The following is a 26,091-nucleotide window of genomic DNA, read 5'->3' on the forward strand; positions in this document are numbered from 1 at the left end:
GTGGAGGAAATGATCCACTCCACTCAAGTTGAATCAGTGAATCAGGGTCACCTGGGTCTGCTGGATCAGCGAGCGATCCACGGGTCTCTTGAGTCCCTTGTGTTTCTGGCTCTACAGACTTACTCGTGCAGGATGGATCAGCAGTGTATTGCTCATTTTCTGTCATGGCACTCGTGCTTGATAAAACTGGGGACATGTGACTGCAGTCTCCTGTAGGTAACACACTGACTATGTATAAGTACTTCATGCTACCCCAATTCAAAAACTTCAAACTAACCCTTTAACACTACATGTGCCTGCAGCAGGGCTCCAGCCACCGCGGGTTAATGTGTAAACTGCAGCAGTGACAGTGAAGATACCCATAGGAACATTGGCCCCTAATAAGAAAGCTGGACTGCTGAGTCACTGGACACACCAGTGGACAATTTCACTTGTACACTGCTCTTAAATTGTTCTGACAAAGCAGATCTCAGAGCTCTTTGTGGATCATAAAGACCTTTCTGTCTACTCCACTTAAGTTTGTTTTATGGCCCATGTGTGGGTCATATTTTGATGACCTGTGAGTCTGGACATAAATAACCAGTTCTGGACCTTAAGATTTTGAAGGTAAAATCTCTAAGACTCTGCTTTGTTAAAAATGGACGGTGGGTCTGCTGATTCTGGTAATAAGCTTCTCCATGTGGACATCCATATCGATGACCTGAAACCTCGGAAAGGAATCCTGGAGCTCCTCAGAAGACTCCGTCCTCTTTGGAAGGAACAGGACATTCAGTTAAAGGCAAGTGAATGTTTGTGTCTCTCGGGTAATCAGTACATATGAAAGTTTTTGTCCATGAATGTTGGACATTCATATTTTCATATGGAACCTGTGCTTACCTTATATTGTACTGGTTTTCATACTTTGTTGAAAGGTGTGTAGTCCAATGTTTTTTTTTTTATTATTTATTGTTCAAGTATCACTAAAATTCACTGCTACCCTGCATACTGAGATGGTGAATGCCACATTATCATGTCGCTTGAAAATGGTGCACCTTTCATTGACATTGTCACTGTGACATTTGTAAATTGTTTCTGTCCTTCCAAGTGTGCATGTAGTATAATATATTTAGATAAAACTGTGGAATGGATGAAGGGGATGTAATGTGAAAAGGGCAAACTCAATATTTTCTCCATACACTCATTTTAATTTTCAAGCGTAGAATTATGACGAGGTATGTAAAACTGAAGTTATGCTGTTTCACCCTTTGTCTTACATCTGCATGTTCTTGGGTTTACTTGGTTGAAAAGTTCACACAGTAACAGTCAGTACTTATTTCTTTTCTGCATACTGGTGTACAAACTGTTCAAGTGGGTAAACTGAGTTTACAAAACGAATAAGATCAATAAAAATGCTCGATATATGCCTGGCTTAAGTAAACTCACAGCTGAAAGTCTAACTCGCCACAGGTGCTCTCAGTTACATGCTGAGTAGACCCTTTTTCAGGACTGTGTGGGCGTTCAACAACCAGACTTGCTTGACATCTTTCTGCTTTTCTTTAGTCAGTTTAGATGCATCTGTTGGCAGGACAGATTACTCCTCTGTGAATGCCTGTGCTTAAATGCTTTTCCAGCAGGCAAAGGCAGGGCAACAATGTGTAATTCTTTTGTTTTGTAATCGTTCAAACAGTAGTATGTACAGTGGCAGGAGCTGTGAAAGAACTGCAGGGTGATGAAATTTACTGAGGTATAACAGAAAAAGGTGTAGGTCAAACTTACTGACCATTCACAAATGCCTCTGCAGTCAAATTCTCATAGTCACCCTGAAGGGGCTTTAAAAACAGTACAAGTTTTCACATGCAAGTAGCCATGTCAGTTTTTGAAGGAGTGACTGAAGAGCTTGACATTGTCCGGCCAAATGTTCATTAAAGAACGGTTGTAATCAGCCAAAATAAGTCCAAAGTTTAAACACCTGTATAGTGGATGGTTTCATCTTCTACATACATTTATTTACAACATTTGATCAACCGGTCCTGTATAAAAAGTGTCTGCATTAGTCATATCCTTTTTTCCAAAAAAAAGACAGAGCTCAGCTGTTTATTATTTAGCCTTTCTTTTAAATTAAAGTTCACAGTTTTATAGACATTTCAGAGGTTTCTCAATTTATAGACATCTTTGAAATAGATTTGGAGGAGCCCATACATGACCATTTTCCGGTGAAACTGAGACAGGATCTGGTGGTTAATGATGTCGAAGTGTTATGGCTGCAGGTACAACTCCCATACTTAAAACCAACACTTGTTGGCTGTTGTTAGAGGCCATCGAGTGCCAGGATAGAATATTTAAATGTATTATGTAAATGCTGGACAAAATGACTGAGAAAAACAGAGAGCTATACTGGCTGCGAGATTTAAACATTGATTGGCTATCTGATAACTGCTTAAGAATAAGCTTAAATTTATGACTGACACCTGTGGTTTATCTCAATTAATGCATCAACCTACAAGAATTTCTACTAACAGTAAAGGATCTTTAACATCAAAATGTATTGATCATATTTACACTAGTATTCCTGATATGTAGGGATGTAACTGATATGTAGGGATGTAACGAACACTCAACTCACGACTCGATTCGAGTCACGATTTTTTGTTCACGATACGATTTTTTCACGATTTTTTTAAAATCAAAATGAGCTACAGACAAATTATGCCCAAATAAAATTATCTTTTTATTTGTAGGAAAAAAACCTCTCTTTACAGAAACTCTCAAACAGTTTGTGTTCTTATTGGGGCTGCCAGCAAGCAGCTGATCTGACCATTACCTTTCAGCTTGAAGTATGAGCTAACTGAAAATAAAAACAATTAAGATGATAGCTCATTAACCCTTTAATGAGAGTCCACGGCCCCGGGAAACGGCGAGGTCCGGGCGCTGTAAACGCAGAGCCGGTCGCGGCGCACCACCTCGAGGAAATGCGCCCGGCTGGGGTCAGCCAGCGCCGGGGAGAGGACCCACGAGGGGATCCTCCCGCACCGTGCGGCCGTCCCTGACCGAGTTTAATCCCCCGTGCAGACTGCGCGGAAGTTGCGGAGAAGTTGCGGTGATTGGTTAAAATTGCAACACCGCCCTGAATTCACGGGGATTCACTGAAGTTGCGTTGAAGTTGCAAATCGCAACATCGTGAATTCCTGGAGGGTCTGTGTTATGGTATCATTTACGGTACAGTCAGGCCTGACGCCGATTACCACTACTGCGCATGTGTGTAGGTGTGGGTGTGTGTGTGAGACACAGAAAGGCAGACGCGGCAGCGGAAGCTGCGGCCACAACGTAACCTATTTCTAATTAAAAAAAGACGAAAAACAACATATCCTACTTCTCTCGCATTCGCCAAGAATCGCGATTCATTTTTTCTGTCAACCGATGCGAGTCGTCACGCATTTGTACCGATTTTAATCGTGTCACGATGCATCGTTACATCCCTACTGATATGTGCTCTACACCTGTGTCTGTACCCGTTGGCTTCAGTGATCATAACCGTGTTGCTTTTTCCAGGAAAACAAAGCTACCTAGAGCATGTCCCAAAATTATAATGAAAAGAACTTATAGAACATTTAATTAGGAGAATTTTCTTAACGAACTGGGCAACATTCAATGGGATGAAGTATGTGCTATTGATGATGTGGATACCTCTCCTAATTTGTTTATGGATCTTTTGAGTGATTGTTAACAATCATGCCCTGTTAAAGAAATTTACAGTTAAAGCCAAAGGTGCTCCTTGGATTGATACTGATTTAAAGAGCTTGATGTCTAAAAGGGATGAGGCTAAAAAGGTTGCTGTGCTTTCTGATTCTCCTGTAGACAGAAAACTTTACTGTACTCTAAGGAATTCAGAGTTTATTTGACTAAGCCAATGCAGATTGCAAATTATTTTGATGATTATTTTGTTAATAAGGTTTCTAAACTTAGAGAGAAAATGGATTCTACTGTCGAGTGCTGATAAAAAAACGCATTATGAAGGATAAGTTGTGTAATTTTAAATTTCATCAGGTCGATGCTGGGCAGGTGGAAATGATGCTGAGACTGTTGGTGGGCCAGCAGCTGGTATGGACAACTTGGATAGTAGGCTGCTGAGATTATCCGCTGCACAGATTTCCATATTCACCAGATGTCTGATTAATGGTGTGTGTCCAAAACTTTGGAAGGAAGGCAAGATCATTCCTTTACCTAAAGATATAAAATCAGCTTTCTGTGGTCCGAATAGTAGGCCTAACAGGCATTCTGCCTGTTTTGAGTAAAATATTAGAATATATTACATGTAAGCAAGTTCAAGATTACTTTTCCCATAGTGATTTAACAACAATGCTCCACATGCTTATAGGTCTGGCCATTCCACCTGCACCGCAATGATACAAATATCAGATAGCTGGTTAATATCAATTAATAACTCAGTGCTTGTAGGTACAGTATTGCTTGCTTGCTTAAGGAGCTATTTGTCCGATAGGTCACAGAGAGTATATTTCAATGGTGCTTTGTTTTGCTGTAAGTCCCTGGACTGTGGAGGCCCCCTAAGGAAGCTGTCTAGGATCTCTTTTATTTTCAGTTTTTACTAATGATATGCCATATGTACTCAGTAACGCTAGGGTGACTATGTTTGAAGATGATTCTACTCTTTATTATGCAGCCCCCACATATTGATTGTGAGATAGTTTTGAGAAATAGCATATTATTAACTGGATCAAAACAAATAAACTTATCCTTAATATATCAAAAACAAAGAGTATAATGTTTGGTTCTAAGTATAGCTTATTACATAATTCTAAAATGAATATACAAATAGATGGTCAAGCATACAGCAAGTAAAAACTGTGAAACTTCTTGGGCTCTGGCTTGATTGCACATTGTCATGGGCTGATCACATCAACAGAGTTGTTGCCAAAATGGGTAGAGCTGTTGCCATATGCTTTGTTTGTTTCTCAACTCACAGTTGTTTCCACAAGTAGTTTGTTCATTGGTTTTATGTCATCTTGATTACTGTTCAGTTGTATGGTCTGCTGCATCTAACAGTCTTTTAAACAAATTACAAGTGGCTCAAAACAAGGCTGCAAGGCTAGTTCTTAGTTGTTCTCCAAGAACTAGTGTTGCAGAAATGCATGCACGTCTCACCTGGTTGAGAGTCAATGATGACTATCTACTATCTAATCTATCTAATACTAATATACTTGCATAGAATAATTAATACTCAGACTCCTAAATTTTTTTATTATAATATAATTTATTGCTGAAATACTCATTCTTATAACACTCGAGGGGTGAATAATGGACTGATTACTCTACCACTACCTAAGTCTGACTCTATGAAGTTGTCAGTATTTTATAGGTCAGTTGCGTTTTGGAACAGTCTTCCAGGTGAGGTTCGTGAAATTAAGGAAAAGGCTGGTTTTAAAAGAAGATTAAGAATGTATTTGATATCAACACCTTAATTATATCATCATCTTATTTGAGTGTGGTTGGGTTATGTGATACATGACTGTACTGTATAATGTTTTTCCTTTTATTTTTATATTTACTTGAGATTGTAATGCCTGTTGTGCTCTATTTAATATTATTGTCTGGACCCCAGGAAGACTAGTTGTCGTCTAGGCGTCAGCTAATGGGGATCATTTTAAATAAACAAATAAACATTTGGGACACATTTTTAAACATTTGTGTCTTTCGTAGGAATCAGTGGGCATGGGAGAGAGCTGCAGGCTGGAGGCATCATGCATTATTGAAAGACAGATTAACACACAACATGTTGCCACATATGTGGACATTAACAGGAATATAAAATATTGCCATAATATTGTCAATTCGTGTTTTAAGTTTCCTAAATAACAGCAGTCCATGCACCCTACAGGAAGACACACTTAAACTAAAAAGCAGCAGAAAAGCCAAGGTAACTGGACAACAAAAGTAGAAGTTTTTTTTTTTTTTTCAACCCTGGAAACAGATGTCAGAGCGACTGTTCAGAACAGGATAATCCCATTCTGGCCCCATGTGCAAACACAATGTCCAATCTTTCAGAGAAATAGGGTTTATGTTTGTTAGGTGACAGCACATTGGGTGGGTGACCTCTCAATCTACACCAGGTCCAGTAATGTACACAAAGGAGTAGATGTTTCGCTTGAGTCCTTCGATCTCAACAGTTCCTTTAATGATGTATTGTGTTCATCTGTTTGGAAAATACAGACAGTAGAGGGGAAGGACAGACACTTCTGCTACTGTAACACCTTTCTACTGTGTTGAATGAGAGAGTTCCTCTTCTTAAATGACTCTGCTGTACCTTGGATTTCATCTTTGTGTCTGTTCTTGTTTTTATGCCTTCATATGAGGCACTTCATCCATTTCTTGAGAAATCTCAAACTCAAGGTGATGCAAGTTGAGGCAATTTGACATAAAGTTTAACTCTACAAGGAATTAAAAACAAAAGATTAAAAGACACATTTACATGAGACTGTTAAAAAAATCTAAAGAGACGATAGAGACGAGAGTTTAAAATAAAAAATTAAAGAGAAAATTAAAGAGAAGCTGAAACCAAAAGAAGCAAGTGCAGTATTAGCATGGCTTGTTCAAACACTTTAGCACAGCAGTACAGCAATTTAGGTACACACTGTGCTGCCTGTGTGAACAGAAACAAGTTTAAGAAGTGCTCTAAATGGATATACGTGGGCATGCAACACCAGTAAAGAGAAAACATTTAAGAATAAACACAAAAAGTACAACACAGATAAGATAAAAAATATAAATTCAACTACAAAAAAAAAAAAAAAGACCACAAGTCGTCAGTCAGTTCAGCCTTCATGACCTCTGCTGGTTTTAGGCTACTGTGTAAAATCCTGACTGATTCAACCTTGAATTCAGTCTGAGGTTCTAAATGATCTGCTCATAAAGAGAGAACAAAATGTGGCATGGATAACAAAGGGCTCTCTTTACCTGTTTGAGCACACACTGTTCATAGAGATAAATGATTATGATGATACCCAGACCTGATAACACTCTCTAAAACAGCCTGATAAAATAAAAATAACAATTATAATAACAACCCAGTCAATGTGGACATCAAGATACTTATAAGACTAAACTTCATCAACTCAGAGACAAAATGAATTTGATAACAACCCTTCACTCTATAAATAATTGATCAGATGTCAAGGTGGGCGTGTTTGTTCACTTTCCATCTAGATGAAAAACGGTGCAGCTATCAGAGGCTCAGGAAAATGCCTTGGGAACAGTGGCAGAGAATGAGAGACTTTAAGAAACCACTGAATGACAACAAATGTCCGATGAGGCCTTTGCAGGCAAACAGCGGTTACTGTGGTATTGTTGTGTACACACACAGAGCGGTAGAGGCTGTGCTGCAAGTGTGGTCTTTAGTGTCAACAAGGCTGCAACACTCTACAGCTGAACATCTAATAACTGATCTGTCCTTTACCTGCTGTGGAGTGTGTGTGTGTATACAGTGTGTCTGTGCATGCTTGTCAGTTTTCCTGCATGCTTGATTTTTTGCTGCAGTTCAGAGGAATGATTAAACACAAAGAACAAAATGAGTTCGATTCTTTCAGTTTTTTCATTAATTTGTCAATATCTTGACTATAAATCCAAATGAGTTTGGGTTTATGACTTTGTTAATTGCCGGATTATTATGGCTGTGATTTGACTGCTTAAGGGCTGCTTGGGCAAGTAATCTTGTAATATGATGGCGCAATGCACATGTACCAGTACTGTTATTATGTGAATCATCAATAAATATTTTTTTGACATAAATTACTGAACCTTATTTGTAGGGTGTAACTGAGTACATTTCAGAGGGAAAGACTGATTCACCGCCATAGTGACAAACTACTTTTCACACTATGATTTTCCAGATAAATGATGATCAGTTTATAAAATGCAATGCATTGTTCAAACCTAAACAGCAAACAATACATGATGTTGTTCAGAATTTGTCACTTTGAGAGAATGAAATGAAAATTTTGTGAATAAAATATAAGTCATCATTTAAGTCATTTAAGTACAATTTGCAGCTCATAAAAATAAATTACCTGCACTATATATACTTCTTCCACCACTGCTGAAATGTCATGTCTTGCACATCGTGGCGCTATATTATCATCAGTAAGGATATTTGAGGAATTCATTATTAAATGTGTTCTGATGCAAAGTACACATGTCTTTTCTCAAGATTCTTATCAGCTACACAATTTCTGGTAAACGATCTCTCTGTTTTTATAGTTTATTTTTGCACAACTGTGACTTTAATGGACGGTCGGTAAAAAAAAAATTGAGTTAAATGAGCCATAACGGCGGTAAATTAGCAGCCTGTAAAATGATACTCTACCAAAAGTTGTAATCCAGAGTCCTGAAACCAAACATATTGCATCTGTTGGCTGCATGTATTTACCTTCTAAAGCTCTGAGTGCAACCATGCTTAGCATGATTTCTCCAAGATTGTTATGGATAAACTGTAATTCAGACTGAGGCTTGGGAGAGTGACCCAACTTGACTTGACTGCCCTACACAAACTAGTTGTAATTGTATTGTATAAATACATCCTAAAGAAAAAAGGTTGTGTTGTCATGGTGTTATCATTGTATATCCATAAAATTACACATAAGCACCAATTACCAATTTCAGTGTTGATTTATGATGATAAGTGCCTCTTTGTTGTACCTGAAGAATCCAGGCTGTTGTATTTCCCTGTGTACATTTTTTTCATTTCCTCTCCTTCCAGACATTCACAGACGGAATCACCAACCAGTTGATTGGCTGCTACGTGGGCTCTCTCCAGGAGCCTGGTTGCGTTCTGGTGCGTCTGTACGGCAGAATGACCGAGCTCTACGTGAACAGGGACCGGGAGGTGGAAATGTTCCAGGTCTTCCACGCTCACGGGTGTGGTCCACAGATCTACTGCAGCTTCCAGAATGGCATCTGTTACGAGTTTGTTCGAGGAACAGTGCTGGATGATGAGCTGCTCCGGCAGCCCTCCATCTACAGGTCTCTGCCAGAAGAGCTTTTACATTTGTATTTATTTTATTTATTCATTTCATGTGGTGACCATGTATGTGTATCTAGAACAGACCTGCTCCTCTATATGATAACTATAGACCAATTTGGTTACAAAAGGGGAAAAAGGAGACTCATGACTCGTTCAGGTCTAGACCATGCTCTTTGTAACATTATTTACAGAAACCAGGCAGGCAGAAACCTCAAGCAGAATCTGGCTCATGGTGGATGAGTTTAGAGAGGGAGAGAAACAAAGATACACAGCAGCAACAATGATAATAACAACAAAAATATATAATATAAAGGTCCACATTTTTTCAGAGTTCATTATTAGAGTCAAATCTGCTTAAACATTTTTTTAAATGAGATTTTAAGAAGTACTTCGAAAAAAATATATATACACAGACATGCAAAAAGTAAGTCTGTTTACTTCTTGCATGTCTGTGTATGTCAATTGTATGCATTTAATCATAAAATCAGGGGCACATCATAATGTTTAAAATATGTATTTAGTTGGAAATATCTTGTTGTTAACAACAACATTCTCTTTCATTCAACTGGCCATTCACTTCTATTATAAGAAATGAAAATCTGCCAAATGGATCTTATAAAACAATAAGTTATAATGACCTGTGAATGTGATTGTAACATTGTGAAATATATATTAGAACTGGGCTACTTATTTGAAAGTTACATTTTTGAAGTTGAAACATACAAACTTAACATGTCTGTTAAGTGTTTAAATCTGTGAAATGAGTCACCTCGGACTTTGCGTAAGTTGCATGAAGTTGTCATTTCTTTCCTTGCCACTATCACCAATGCTTGCTCATGGTTGGCACAGTCTGGACCTGCTCTATATGGGAAGTGTCATGAGATAACTTGAATTGAATTTAGCATTGTTCAGTGTTGAAAGGATACAACAATAGCAGAATAATGCTGATGAATATTATTTCCAGGTGAATTCTACAGGTTTGTTGAGAGTGGTGTTTGCTGGAGGTTATGTGTGTGTTGTGTGTGGGGCATTTCAATTGTGCTGATGTAGGTGTTTAAAAAAATAAAAAATTCAGTTGAGTCATGTTTCGTGTTGAGCAATGTTGTTTAGTTGTGCCCCCCTGGTCCATTCATCATCCTCATGATAACAGGCCGGCATCATTATTCTCTCCATAGGACAGTAGGACACAACACAGCCAGCCAAGGCTGAACACCCAGGGCCATGATACACATCAATCACCTTGCTCTGCCTGATACCCTCTGTGGGGGAATAACCAGAAAACTCTAAGTCACCACTAAGATTCCTCAAGAACGAGCACTCAAGTAGTCAAAAGGTCACAAATGCAACAAGGCCCTTTTTAAAAAAAAAAAAAAAAAAAGAAGAACCTGATAAGAGCGCTAAATGGAAAGGGAGTTGTGTTTCTACTCTGATAATGGTTGTTTGTGCAATAACAGCCTCGGACGGGCTCATCTGAGAAAATGTTTTCTCTCTGCAGATTGATCGCAGCAGAGATGGGGAGAATCCACTCTATCCAGCCAAAATGTGGTCAGCCTGTTGAGCCTCTGCTCTGGAAAAAAATGTCCCACTTTCTCACACTGGTGCAGAGCAGCATCAACAGCAGCTCAGCTGAGCAGTGGTGCAAAAAAAGGTACAAAATCATCTCCACGTACTGATATTTTGGATATCGTACAATAGTCATCTTATCTTATCTTTTATGTTTAGCTCATGACATGACCCGCCTCCTTAAACCTTAACAACTATTTTAGTGTTTATAGTATTTATATCTAATGGAATATGACTCTGCAACTATTTATCATCTCAGAAATATTGACAAGACTTTGGTGGATAGTGGCATGATGGTCTGAGAGGCAGTGTGGAAAAAAGATGTCAGACCACTTCAGGTTCAGGGTAAGAACTGAAGATTTAAGTGGTTGATTTAGTTTGTATCATCAACTAAACATTAGTTTGTGAGGTTATGTTTAAAAGGCGTTGATGGTTAGTAGATCTACTTTGTAGTATTTGCCATCTGTGTGGATTTGCCCAGGAAAATGCCGCTTTAGACTCTGGAAACAACCCTGAGCTGCTGCAGTAGGAACATGGTGGACTCTGTGGTAGAAGACCTGTGCTGTCTATAAATATAAAAGGCTAAGTCATTCTAACAAAGGTAACAAAGACATAACCATTCTTATTTTCAGGCGATTATACACTGTTATGCACATTATATTCACTTTCTGCTAAATCAAGTCATTATCTTCGAGGTCGCAACAGTAACCAAGAGGGCAGCAGGTCATTTATCTTGTTAGGTGTAGGAAAGGTTCACATTAATCTATGGAGGAGAGAGGAAAGCTGTCAATTATCATTATCTACTAATCTGGAAAGGATTTTAAACAAACACCTAACAAGCTGGTGTTGGGAGGCTACATCAGCAGTAGATTCTTGCCGTCATTCCTTTGATGGAAACCAGCAACATCTTCCACATCTTTATCGTTCATGCAGCAGCACTTCCACCGATGGCTTATCATCTTCTCACACAGCAAACGTACATTTCTCAAACCTGCCCACGGTCGCTGCTCTAATTACTCTGGCACACTCACCTCACCCAACATGTAGATGGAGGCCACCGCCGTGAGCTGTCATTGGTCAGAGGGACGATGCGGGGGAGTGGCCTCTGTGGCAATGACATTGCATTATCTCTGACAGGGGTCACGGGGTGAGAGGTGAGAGGGGCCTTCCATACACTACAAAGAAACAGAGCTCGGCCACAGGCTTCCTGCAGAGCTCTTCCTTATCGGTCAAACGTTCAACCTTGTTTATGTTTGCTGCGGAGGGGTTGGAAGTCCACAAAAACTGAGGCTGGAGAGCCCCGAGTTTCGAACAACTGGAGGCTCCTCTTTGAGTTTTATCACATGGGCAGAGTCAGTCATCCATTAAAGAAAGGGGCTGCAGAGGAGACAGACTTTTATGATAAGACGTTTTAGCTTCCTGGGTTCAGATGTGAGAGAAAGGCAGTGTGACTTCTTTGCCATCAGTAAGACAAGACACAGGCAACTATTCTCATTCTAAATCACTATTTGCTGATTTGTCTACTATTTCAAATACTGCATTACCAAGCCCAATCGGCAGATGTTTTGTTTTGTAATTTTCTGCTGCAGTTTTAGAGCAAAATCTACAGAACTGACTGAATTCTTTAGATTTTTGTTAAGTGAACATGGTGAACCAACATAAAAGGATTCACTGTCACAGAGGGTACAGAGAGTACAATGGAGCACAGAGAAGTACTAAACTACTATTTGACATCCTTTGTTCAATGAGTTTTTTTATTTTAATGACCAAGGACTTTGTTGTTTCATGACTACTCTCACATTTAACTCTGTCCTTCCTCTTTCAGCCTCGGTTTCACAGAACAGAGCAGTTCAGGAGTATTACAATCTGTTCTAAAATTGTAATTTGTATTATAGTTTGTACAAGCTATTTTGAATACAGTGTGATACCCAAAGTAATGTATGTATGTTTGCATGAATTAGGATATTACACCGTCTAATATGCATCTACAGAAGCAGACTGCACCACATTTAGAGGCCCAATAGATGGTGCTATATTGTGAGACATTCATGTGACTGAGGGGCCTGACAAAGTCCACAAAGACATACATACAGAACAACTGCAAATGATCAAAAAAATATCAATAATTTGATGGAATAGTATGATAAAGTGATGGAAGCAGATGAGATCTGAGATTCACAAGATGAGATTTAAGAGGTTGTTGGTGTGTGTGGTGTGTATGTTGGTTTGTATATTCACTGGTCTCTTGTGCTTATGTGTGACACTCACACACACACACACACACACACACACACACACACACACACACACACACACACACACACACACACACACAGAAGACCAAGAATTAAAAATAAAATAAAAAGGAAAAGGGATTTTAAACAGTCATCAGAGAAACTTTTGTACTTGAGAATGTATGAGTGCTGGTATGAATGTGATCTTCAGAGGAAATGGTAAAAGAAAAGCAGAGAGAGAGCAGGAAGAGGCTGCACCTGCAGAGGAGGTCTTCAGCTCTCAAGCCACCCGCTGTGCAAAGAGAGAGAGATACGGATAGAGAGAAGAGAAGAAGAGAGAGAGAGAAATGGGAGAGTGGGGGTGAAAGACAGAAAGAGAGAGAGAGAGAGAGAGAAGAGAGAGGGGGAGCGAAGGAGGCTGCAGCAGCTGTGAGGGTTCGGAGAGAGAGTGCACAGAAGTCAGAGATGGGAGAGAAAAGAGAAGAGACAGAAGCGATGGAAAGCCAGAGTGCAACGTCTTTTTCTCCAAAAGACCCCCTGCTATGTCACCCGTTTGCACGCCCATGAATCGCATAAAACTGCGAAAAGAAAAAAAAAAGAGAAAGAAAAAAATCAGCAGTGCTCGGCTGGTGTTTGAAATCATATGTAAATAAGGCACATTGATGATGATGAAGCGCCAGAGGAGGAAATTCCACTAATTACCTTACAGAGACTTGACAAGGAGCAGGAGGCGAATGTACTCGACGTACTGTTCCGCATGAAAAGGACAGAAAAGAGAGAGGAAAAGATCTGATGGCAAGACGACAGGTTTCCATTTAAAGTCAATGGAAGTCTTTCATTTAGCTTTTGACTCCAAGTAATCGTGGGTTTCTATAATAATAAGTCAGTTTGTTAAGTTAAAGAAATGGATGAGCTGAAAAGGAATCAGGGTGATTCACCATACAACTGTGTGTTTTTAATTCACATTAGAGAAGAGAGAGATAAATTATGCATGTCAGAGGGGGTCGACTTAAAGTAACAAATTCTGGAATTTAATTTGGGTATCTGCACAATTTCACTTAAATTTTTGCTTTACAAAAAAGATCCACACTCGAGCAGGAAACAGATATTTTGAAAGGAACAAACGTACTTTGTATTCTTGCTTGCAGGCACACAGATAGATAGTTTAGATCTCACTTCAATCAATCCTTCTTTGAATAAAATATTCCAAAATGACTTGTGTTGACCTGGATGTGTAGGTGGACTTGTATGAGGCAGCACAGCCTCTGTGTCACGTCTATAAACAAGGCTGCGCTCCTCTGCTTTTATTGTGCGTTCCTAACAGGCCTCACTAAATTATGTCTACAAGTGTGTATAATACCAGAGCATCTGTTTGTTCCCCTTTGAATAAATAGGTAGTGTTTAAATTACCCTCTTATCGTGGCCTGACGACTGAAAAGGAAACACGAAAATTAATTAGGAGACGGATGCTTGTGCAGCATTTCTTCCAGGTGCATTTTGCACTGACGTCCAAGGACATTAGTGCCTCCTCTGATAGATGGAGTAATCAACAGAGTGAAAACAAGGCATGTAAGCTCTCAATGATACTCGCACAACTGCTTCAATTTACAAACATGTTGCTCTGAGAAGAAAAGTGCACAGTTCATGACAAAGTTAGTCTTCCATGTCTGCATTCTTTCAGCAAACGATTTCCCTTCATTTATACTTGTATAGCTGTGTTTAGTACACACACTTTCTTTGTAAAATACTATCATTGTTAAATTGACAAAAGAAAACAAAACAAAACAAAAAAAAAAACCTTGGGGATTTCTGAAGGCCAATATTTCAAGTTTTGTGTAACTAAAGTAGTTTTTATGATCAAATCCAGGATTTTTCATTTGAAAGAATTTCAGGAAGTCTGTGTTTTTTCTTTAACAGTTTTTTTCCATGCTTGACAAACCCTCTAAAACAGTAGACAATGTGACACTAATACTCCGCTGAAATCCAGACAAATCAAATTCTTTTAGGGTGAACAGTTCTTAAATGCAGGTGAGTCACCATGTGTAAGGGGATATTCTGAGCCCTTAGAAAACATCTGAAGAAGTAGTTAGCAACATAATAATACCACTTTACAATGAGGCAGACTTACAGGTTTTAATTGTTTCTCTAGTTACTTTAATTTAGAGATGTCAGACTTGGATCCTTTTACAGACTGACTCACTCACTAAACAGATGCAGCTCTTATGAGTCTTTTGAGTCATCTGAGTCAGTATGTCCATAAGCATACCAATTCTACCAGTGAAACACAAGCCCCACTGTCTTATTAGGCTACAATTAGGCTAAATAAATTCAAATTTGAGAGCTATTATACGAGGAGGCCAGTCTGTTTGTGCATTTGAAGGAAGTAAGTAGTAAGTAATTCCAAATGTTTAAATTTAGCTGACACAAATACAACAGTATTATATTCTCCAGCGCTGGTTCTGGCTACATTTGCGCCCTGGGCTAAAACCAGCTCTGATATTCTCACAACAGTCAGCATCACTCTTTCAACTGTATAGAAAATGCCACATAATAGAAATGTGGCGAATATAAACCCATAATTACTGATGACAGATTATGCTAACGCACAATCCTGCAATTAATCTGCCTCGTTTTGCGCTGAAATGGTCCACTCGACTTGAATCAGTGAATCTGGGTTATCTGTGTCTGCTGGATCGGCAACCAATCCGTGGATCTTGTGTCTCTTGAATCTCTTGAGTCCCCTAGTGTTTCCAGCTCTACTCAGTAGAGTTATTGCTATTGCTAGCGATTGCAACTACAGTTTATTGTCCACGATAATAGCCAGATTTCTGGCAGCTTTTCAGGCAGATGGACTGGGACATGTAATGAGATTGTGCAGGTTAAAAGGAGTAGTGAATGGCACAACTTATCATTTTAATTGTGTGTATATGTGGTCCAGTGTTAGGTGGGTGTAGGGCGGTAAGGATCCGGGTTAATGGAGACTACAGACTCGTTAATTCCAGGTCAATAAGAGGATCCATGTGAATGATCCGGATGAATCACAATTCATACTCCGCTACTTTAATTATTAAGCATGCCTGTTTCATTGTTGTCTTCTCTTTAACTGTCTTGTTATCAGTTAAGAGGGGCTATGTACTTCTACTATACTATATTCAAGAGCAAAATACAGTGCATTTACCCTACGGGTTGTCAGAGATAGAACTACTCAATAATATATAATTACAATTTTACAAATAAATCATGATCAGAGGTTAAACTACCAAGCAGTGTATAAGCTTCAGCATCACCAACTCTAACTTTTTTTATTTTTTATTTTTTAAATCTTGCCACTTTAAGTACACTCTGCTGAAAATACTTCACTGTTCTTACATGTAATGGGGTAAATTTCAACATTGCTACCTTTATACATAACTGAAAACTTCTTTTGCCCTCTGTGCCAATAATGTGTGAACATCCACACTTCACAGTATGAGCTATCAAGGCTGCAGTTACAAATGAGCTAGCTGAGCTGTGGAAACCTTAAATCGCCTTTTTATTTAATCCATTTTATGGATTTTTAGCTTATAACACCTTATGATACCTTATGACACCTCTAAATCACAAACATGGTGTGTGATGAAGATGACATGTTTCCACTTAGACTGGCTTTGTTTTCCTACGTGAAACTCACTGATGGTGTCTTTGCCCCAGTTATTCAAACTAAAAGCTGAAGCTCCTGTCTTTTTGCAGTTTTTGGTATGAAGCGTCACACACTGGTTAAGCTGGTCATCATGAATCTGGTGTGTGGTTTATTGACATCACCTTAAGCGACTCTTGGGAATTTCAAATTGGCCCAATTGCCTTGTAAAACTGAAGCAAAGACACCTGTCTTTCATGAAACATTCCTCAAAATGTTGGCGTGACAATCTTTCCTTCTCCATTAGGAAAAAAAATGTAATTTCAGTGGTTTTATCTCTTACAGCCCCGTGGCACTACGAGAGGTGCCGAGCATTGAGACTTTGTCAGATGAAATGGAGTCATTGAGGAGACACCTCTCTCAGATTGACTCGCCAACTGTCCTCTGCCACAATGACCTTCTGACAAAAAACATAATCTACAACCACAAAGAGGGTGAGGAAGATCCGTGCACATCGCTGACATCAGAGAAAATGGTGGATATAATAGTGAAATAAGGTTGTTTTTAATTATTTTTATGTGGACGTGTCGCAGAAGCAGTGAAACCAAGTGAATACTGTTAGGAATAAAAGACTTCCTCATGCTCTTTAACTTTAGCTCTGCAATTCAAGAGTCTTTTGCTGAAGCTGGAGTTAAAACGGATGAATGTTTTTTCTTTTCATTAGTTTGAAATAATGCAGCTCATAGAGTCTTCATACCTTTTCCCTTTATTTTAGATACTATACAGAAGTAAACCTTTGCACTACTGAAAATACGTTTCCCACTTTATTAAATATCTTATTTCATTTGTTACTTTTATTATGATTTAATTTCTTTCACATATTTTACAAGGATGCCCAGGGTGACTCTCAGTCAAAAGAGACTCCTTGTTCCTTTGACTCCCACAAGGTTCTACTTTCAATAAAAGGGGGGAGAGTTGTCAGTTTTTACGCCTATACCTAGGATGTGTTCGGTATGTTGTCCTGGTAACCACTGCTGCTTTCCCCTCTCCTCCTCCACCAGGAATGGTAAAATTCATTGACTATGAGTATGCCGATTACAACTACCAGGCCTTCGATATTGGCAATCACTTCAATGAATTTGCTGGTAGGTATGCGTTGTGATGAAAAGAAGTTCAATTTGTCTCCAAATCTTTTTCACAGACGACACATATAAGGTTTGCCTAATGTGTCGTATCGAGTTATGTTGAAGTACTACTGTATGTCATATGCAGAATCATTGTCCAGTCTGTGCTGTCTCTATGACTATAACATTTATCTTTCTGCCATTATGTACCATGAAACTATGTCCTTCTGAAGCTGCTATGACATATTGCCATATTCAGTATGTGTTCTGCGTGGTGATAAAAGTCACTTTGATGTGCCAGCTGTGTCGCAGCAAAGCTTGACGGGGTTAATTTGAACATTTGTGGATCAATCATCAATTTAACACTTTTAGATAGTGTTGAAGAACCATATCATTTAAACTTTTATGTCAACACTAACCAACTCTGGGACTGAAAGAGGGTCTGAAATATAGCTGTGCTGTGCAAACTTAATCCAACTGAAATCATCATGATCCGCAAATTGTGGCTGAAACGAACCAAATGTCACAAAGTTTTCATATTTGGGGGCTTTTTAGTGACATCATAAAAAATCCTCATTTATTTTACAGTTTCTGTCAATGCAGCTAAAATTCAGTCAGTTGTCAAAACTGGATTCAATTTTCCATCATTTGTACCAGAGATTTTCTAATTTCTTACCTTGTGCTAATTTGTAAAATGAAGTGTGCAGTGGTCGGTCCTGAAAATAATCAATACCTCACATAAAAATACGCCTGCCTAAAAAAAATACTTAAAGCAGAAAAATGTGTGTTAAACAGGTTTATTGACAGATGTACCACTGTGAAGGTAGCATTAAACTGACCCAGAGCTCATTTCAACTATTTTATGTACTGTTGAGTAGTTTTATTAATAACAAGCCATCATACTATATAAGCCTGTCACAACATATAAACTCATATTTTGAAAAAAACTCTAAATAGCAAATAGTGTAAATTGAGTAAAAAGTATAAATGGCATAAAATAGAAACACAAATTCCTCACATTTGTACTTAAGCACGGAAGTAAATGTACATTCAGTATGTGTTTGCAACATCAGACCTAGAAGAGAATTTTCACTATTTGTAAACCTAATTAATAGTGAAAATTATTGCCAGAGTTATTGATAATGAAAATAAATAAATTTGTGTTCAAGGTGTGAACGATGTTAACTACAGCCTCTACCCGAGCCGGGAGCTGCAGAGGGACTGGCTGACGGCCTATCTGGAGAGTTACAAGCATAGCTCAGGACGTGAGGTCACCATTACAGAGGCAGAAGTTACACAGCTCTACATTAAAGTCTGCAAATTCTCACTGGTAAGTGTCTGCCCCAACTGACTTTGCTGAAATGTTGAAATGTGTCATTATGTAGTGCCTCGACACTTTGGAAAGACTTTGGAAAGTGACAAATCCCTCAACAGTTATTTCCTTTTTTTTAAGCTGTGCTCTTGGAACGACTCAAATATCTCAATATTATGAGATTAGTGTGTGCATTTCAACAATATCCATATGTGCGCAGACCTCTGTAATGACAGGCCAGCAACACCTCACCATCACATTTTAACAATTTACTTTTCCACCTCCAAGAAAAAAAAAATCTCCCCAAAGAAAACCAATCCACAGCTGACCCACCACTGTTCGCAAGTTTGATGGACTCCATCTGAGTTGATTAGAAACTGCCGCAGGGAAAAATGAAAGACAGCAGCCAAAATTATTTTTCTTATGACCACAATTTTCATTCTTTGGTGGCTCAAGTGGTGCTGGGCTATCTGTCTGAAAGTGCTTTCTTAGCTCCACACAATATGCACAATTGTCCTACCAATTTTGGGGTGGTGTGAATGTCTTTTGAAATAGCCCAGAAATGATGAGGAAGCATATTACTTTTTAAAATAACTTGTGGCTCGGCCAAAAAAACAGAGAGGGAGACGTGAGAGGAGGGAAAAGAAATAAAGCCTGAAATGGAGAGAGGCGATAACATCATGTTGATTGAAATCAGATTTTTCTATGACAAACCGAGGAGCACTCTTGACTCGAGGGAAGTGGGAGAAACTGATCACTGATGCTTAACAAGCCAAGTTTCCAGCTCGACCCATTTTGACAGCCGTGTGTCAAAATAAGGGATTCTGAGCCTGTTAATCGAGGAAATGGCACTGTCCATTTTTCATCATTTCAAAGAACTAAGCAGAGATTTAAAAAATATTCATAAATAGCAGCATTTTGCCCATTAAATACTTTCTACTTCATTTTTTATGATACTCTACTTGATTAAATTCCTCAAAGCATTTCATGTCTTGTTTTCCTTTGTTACTTGTAAAAGCCCAGAGACAGAAGAAACATTTCTCTTCTTTTCTTGTCATAATTAAACATGACAGTATGATAATTAAATAATTTTGTAAGCAAAAATGCCAAGAATGCACTTGTTCCTGTGTCTAAAATCTAATGCTGTTTTTCTATGGAAGTAAATGAACTGTGATTTATCAAGAACATTATTGTCCCAGAATTCGGTAATGAAATTGTTATTTGTAGACCAATAATCTTTTTTTCATCAGAAGTGACAGTGAAAGTTGTGTCCACACAATTCATTTGCACAATACATATCTCACTGACATTTTTTTAAATGTTTCACACCCCATCTGGTAAAAACAGATGATATCATAGGTTAACTGGCTTTAGAGAAATTTGAAAAAAAAGCAATAATTATCTATTCATTCTGATGCATTTTAACATTTTTGTGGAACTTTTGTATTATGAATTGAATAAAATGCCACTTTATCCTTTTGTATCACTTGCATATCACTTGGTAATTGCTTGGAATAATCAAACTACATTGAATTCACACTGTAGTTAAGCCTCTGTAGATAAGAGTACAGATGAATAGTCAAAACTCAGGAACCAAGGAAACCAGTGTATACTGAAGGACGCTGTGTGGCTTCACTGTGTGGCATCGACAAAGCCTGGCCAGTTGCCAAAGCTCTGCGGCGTGAAGCTGCCTCCTCCGAATCGTAATCCCTGGCAAACTGTGCCAAGACGCAGTGGGGTCTTTACGAGTCATCCTCTGCTCTGCAGGGATCCCCCGTGATGTCGAAGCTAAAGCCTGAGGCTCTGTGATGTCACTCCCCACACGTCTCTCATCTCCATTTTTCTCAATGGCTCCCTGTCACTTATGGTCTCTGCTTAGTGTTAAACTAATGCTCTCTTAATGGAGAGCAGTTATTAATCATAATGGAAACACGCTCAATCTCTCTCTCCAACTAAAGACAGAGATTAGAGATGAAAATCTGCCAGGAGGGGAAAAAAAGCCAAGGGAAAACCGCACATTGCTCTTCAAGTATTTCATTCCACCCTTTATTTGATTATCAAATAAAAATGTGATTATATCACTGGGCCACAGAACAGAGGCCTGTCTGGATCTTATTAGGACTTGCTATTAGTGGTCCTACCATGAAGATTTACAATAAGGGTGGAGAACAACAGAAATTTATGGAGGCATGGAAGTCCGCAAGCCTAAGTGAGCAAAGCCATTAAGGAGGGAACCATTCAATACAGAGGTTTGTCATTCTGACTGAGCAGCTTGCAACTGGCAGGCAGCAGCAGCAGCAGTTATGGAAGCAGTTATAACACGACAACTGGAGGTCACTGAATAGAGTTTTTATAGTTCTGCTCCATGGCACGGGGAAATGTAGCAAAACATCAAGGAAAAACAAAGATGGTGAAACCAAACAGTGTGTGTAATATTTCATTTACATGTACAATCAGCGCCACATTTTTTATAAGTGTGCAAACACCGCAAACATGATCCGGATTTTTACACTTGCAAAACATATTCAAGTCCTATAGGAGTAATCTGGACAAGCTACATGTAGCTAATGAGACAATCCAGTCTCTGTTGGCATTCACCCTGCTGAAGTGTTCTCGAGCAAGACACTGACATCTGACCCCACTGTGACCTCGCAAACGGGGGACGAGAAGAAGTGAACTTTTGAAGCTTTAATTGGATGATCAAAAGGGTGTACGACAATTCAGTCACACAGTCTCTGCCATTTCTTTAAATACAACATCAAGTATTATCCTGAACGTGCAGCACATCACATTATGTTTTTCAATGTTAGTTCCATTGGTGGTACTTGTATTCTGTTTGCTTCGTCCCCACCACATCTAAGAGGAAAAATGTAGAAAGCTTAGTTGCTTTTTTTGTAGCTTTAGTTGCTTTTCAGATTCATTTTTTTCACATCCTTTCTGTGCAGTGAAAATGATTTATTTCCAAATTTAGTGATTTGGTTTTCCTGATAAATTGAATGACTAAGTGTTATTTTATGGGTTGAGAAAATCCTCCTGAGCTAAATAAATCTCTTTGTTATCTTGGATTAACAGTAAAATGCATTGTGAAAAAGCTAGAGCAGGAATGTTTTTCTCATGAGAAGTTGACTTTTTAGAGATACAGCAACGCTACAAACGTGATGATCTTATACTGTAGTATGCGATGCATTGTTGTTGACTGATTTCAATAGAATGCAGAATACTTTTGATAATACTTACATACTTAAATATTTACAGAGTGCAGTATTAGAACTATTAATGTATAACCATTTATGGTTTTGTTACCTTAGAATGGTCTTATGATTTTAAATCTACAGAGAGAGCAGCTCCTCTTCCACAGAGTCTGCCATGTTGAACCACCATGTTGCACCATAACTATCCCAGAATGGACAATCCAAACACAAGCTCTAGATGGGGCTTTTAGTATTTTATTTTATTTTTTGCAAGTTTTGCCCTAACCATAGTTTCTCCTACACGCTTGGAAATGAAGGGTGAGGCGAGGTGTATTCACTTACTTGCAATCTGCAACTTCACCACTAGATGTCACAAAATTTTATATACTGGACCTGAAAGGATTAGCAGGATTGGCATTAGAACATACTTTTAAAACTAGTTTAGATAGTAATAAATGATCCAGAACATAAAACTTCTGGTATGGACATATAATGTCGTATAATGTTTTTTTTCTCCTCCACCAGGCATCCAACTTCTTCTGGGGTCTCTGGGCCATCCTGCAATCACAGTACTCCTCGATTGACTTTGACTTTCAAAGGTTTGTATTTCTGATGAAGGCAGCTGAAAGGTCCTACGAAATAGAGAGAAAAAAGCCTTTTCCATGTGGTTACCTTCTGTCCACAGCTGGATCTGTGTGCGTGGGTGTCACTTTGCATAAACATAGTTCCCAGAGAGAGATTATGAATTGTTAATATTCAAATCGACATCCTCGTGACATTAAGCACCACCTTCACATTAACACCACCTCAACAACTGTTTAATGTAGGAACACGTGAAACCACAAAGAAAATTATGACTTCAGTGCAATTTCATGGGACCACCTTATTACTCAACATCATTATACATCAGTGAAATATTCACAAGTGGAAAAATATATCCAGCGCATTCAATTCAAGAGCACACTATTTTATTACAATGTTTAGACAAACAGGATCTTCATTAGGATTGCCTGACAAAGAATTTGTTGGCAGAGAAATTGCAATAAAGGACTGGGAACTTGAGCCCAGAGTGTGGAAATATTTCATTTTTTTCCACCAGTCCTTCAAGACTTTGTGTACCCAGAATCTAGCATAGACAGGACAAACACACTTCTTCTACTCTTCACGTCACTTCAGACACACTATTAACACACAAAATTCTCTGCTTTCTTTCACTCTCAAACCACAAATCATGAAAAGATGAAAAGCTCAGTTTTCACAAAGCCGATCTAAAGAAATCAAAACTAATTTCTTTTATTTTAAAATGTATTATGATACACGTAGTTATCTTTAAACAAGTCCAGGAGACATTCCTCCCCACCAGCAACCAGACAATAAAGTTCAGAAGGGTGAAATGTTTCCCTTCACCCCCACTTTTTCTCCAGTCTCTGTGTGCCCCACACCCGCCACAGTTGTGATCGTGATCCTAATCACTATTGACATACGGCACCCTCCCCTCTGTGTGGCTTTCTCTGTTAGCTTGCTAGATCAGCGACAGGGCCCCCGCCTCATTTCGATCTGGACCTCGGAGGAAATGTGATCCAGAGGGGTGCCGAGGCACAGAGGTACTATTGTTCCCATGCCGTCAGTCCTCCCTTACATATACGTCTCTCATCCCTGGCTGGGCCACATGCGCCTGCTAGACGTCTGCTCCTCTAAGCCGCTGGTTGAGGTTGTCCTAAAGTGCATGGTGAGGGTCGGGTTACCTTTCCTTAACTGGAGGGCTAAACTGAAATGAGAGCAACAGTAACGATGGGGAACCAGGTCTAACGTTTGAAGGCATTACTACCCTGCCAACCTCTGTCCCTCAGTACACACGCACACACATATGTACTGTACTGTATATCCGGATTCCCTCTGCCAACACTACTTTCAAGACTCTTGATCATTCATGCTGTAAAGAAAGCAACAATATAAATGGCAGCGGTCAAGTTTATCCGCTTTGATCTCTTCATTGAAATGCACTGACAGTAAAGCTCAGAGAACATCATCTTAAGAAACTGTCCTTGTAGTTTGTGAAGTGAACAAAGCAACCTACATTTACATTTAATAGCAAATCCATAATTTTACTGTCACTCTCTTATCTGGATGAACTGGATGTATAGGTCAGGTCACAAGCAAGCAGTTAGTAAGCTACTGAGAGCCTCTAACTCTCTTCAATTAAACAAAAGAAAATGATGCACAATCAGAAGAACGAAATGCTTGGTAAGTAAAGGTACTTGGGAAGTAAAGTGCACTGAATTCTAAAGAGAAAATACAAAGGAGCTTGGGGAGCTATTGTGACTAACATGCTTGCGGTTAGTTTGTTCACCAAATAGTGCCACTGGTAGTCTGGTGTGACCAGGCCAAGCATAGAAAGATCAGATTTTTTCAACACTGGAGATCTGTCTGCTACCAGCAGTCAACACTGGGTTTGTTTAACTATACCATAAATACATAGTTTACAAGTAGTTTAGTTGGTCACTAGGAAGCCTGACAGATAATACATCTATGATGCACAATTTTGGCATGAGCTTAAGTGAGCTAATGTGTTTGCCAAAGAGGAACAGTATGATGTTAGTGAAGTTGTGTTTCTGGCCTTCTGAGCAAGTTTCTCTCCTTGTAACTGTTTTCAGCAATTACTGATAAAAAAATATTCGCCTCTTTAGCTGCTAGATGTTCCATTTTTCTCACCATCCAGTTGCCAAATGTCCGCTACAACAGTGAATCTTGGTTTCATATAAACCAGGAATGATCCAAAACTTTAATCCAATTGCTTTTCTTCTATGAGGGGGAATTCTTTATTTTTCACAAGCTAGCCGCTAATGTTTGGTGCAATCCCCCGAGAGCTGCTTTGAAGTCAATTTTATATAGTGGTTAAAACATGTAATTACAACTTAGAGGTTTATCACGTTACACACTGGCCCAAAAAGACTTTCTTCCATAGACGTACTTTTTTCGTCACAACTCCCACGAAATCACTCATTACATGATCAGAATTTATCTGCAAAGTCTAGAAGAGCCACATGATTAAATGATTTTATCCTCATTGAAGTTGGCAGAGGGCTAAACTAGAAGTTAGCTGGCTTGGCTTCATGGGCCACTGAGCAGCTTTCAGGAGTGGGCCCCCGCCTCCAACGCTGCATCCATATTTTTGTGCTGCGCAGTTAGCTTATGTATCAAACGGCTGCCTTTAAGAGTTTAAGGGTTGAGAGGTGGTGAGATTGAACCATGCAGTAAATTTGCCATTAAATTATTATTCTCTGTGGGTTAATTACAGCTATAGACTCTTTTCACATTATCATTTGATTTCATTCAAAATATAATGATTAATGCAGCTTAAACCATAATTTACTTGTCAAGACCACAGCCTTACCCTCAGCTTAACCAAGCGGTTTTATTTCTCTTAACTTGAGACAGAAAACACAACACACTGCTGCTTTATGCTTTTGTGATAAACAAGGAAAGGGAAAGGAAGTTAGAGTTAAACCCTGAATCTGTGTGTGTGTGTGTGTGTGTGTGTGTGTGTGTGTGTGCATGCATGTGTGTGTGTTTCCTCCCACTGTTATCCCCCCGAGCCAAATCTGCCGACTTCCCAACGAGTGACAGGCGTCGCAGAGGCCTTGTGCCTTAACCAGGGCCAGATGTAGAAGTGACAATAGGGAGCCACAAGGGGAATGCAAACCCGCCCTCCCTCTACCGTCCATATTTACTTTCCTTATATGATTTTATTCATGTGTTGAAACTGTCTGCGAGTCAGCGGTTTAGATTTGTGGACGTGTTGGCAAGGTGAGCCGTTATTTGACAGAGACATTATTATGAGGAAATGAACGAGGAGGAGGCCCACTGTTTGGAATAGCCTGACTGCAAAATTGAGAGAATTGTGCACAAAAGCACATTGTGAAATGTAATACCTGCTTTGGAGGTAGTTCATTTTCCCCTACTTCTGCTAAATAGAAAAATGTCTCGGTTTCATCTCTGATGATGATAAATGTTAAGCACACTAGTTTTAGGTGTCTGACT

The 26,091-nt window shown here is 39.0% G+C and overlaps 1 protein-coding gene across 1 annotated transcript in view; it reads left to right on the forward strand.

Moving 5' to 3' along the window:
• Nucleotides 1-397: 397 nt before the first annotated feature.
• zgc:113516 (ethanolamine kinase 2) overlaps nucleotides 398-26,091 on the forward strand; it is a 30,903-nt gene continuing 5,209 nt past the window's right edge. The window contains exons 1-7 of the mRNA XM_010741981.3: nucleotides 398-778; nucleotides 8,747-9,009; nucleotides 10,506-10,658; nucleotides 16,769-16,917; nucleotides 17,485-17,568; nucleotides 18,717-18,877; nucleotides 22,576-22,649. Coding sequence (XP_010740283.1) covers nucleotides 638-778; nucleotides 8,747-9,009; nucleotides 10,506-10,658; nucleotides 16,769-16,917; nucleotides 17,485-17,568; nucleotides 18,717-18,877; nucleotides 22,576-22,649 — 1,025 coding nt within the window. The 5' untranslated portion in view covers nucleotides 398-637. The remainder of the gene's footprint in view (nucleotides 779-8,746; nucleotides 9,010-10,505; nucleotides 10,659-16,768; nucleotides 16,918-17,484; nucleotides 17,569-18,716; nucleotides 18,878-22,575; nucleotides 22,650-26,091) is intronic.

The sequence above is a fragment of the Larimichthys crocea genome, chromosome X (assembly GCF_000972845.2).
Source record: "Larimichthys crocea isolate SSNF chromosome X, L_crocea_2.0, whole genome shotgun sequence".
Lineage (NCBI taxonomy): Eukaryota > Metazoa > Chordata > Actinopteri > Sciaenidae > Larimichthys > Larimichthys crocea.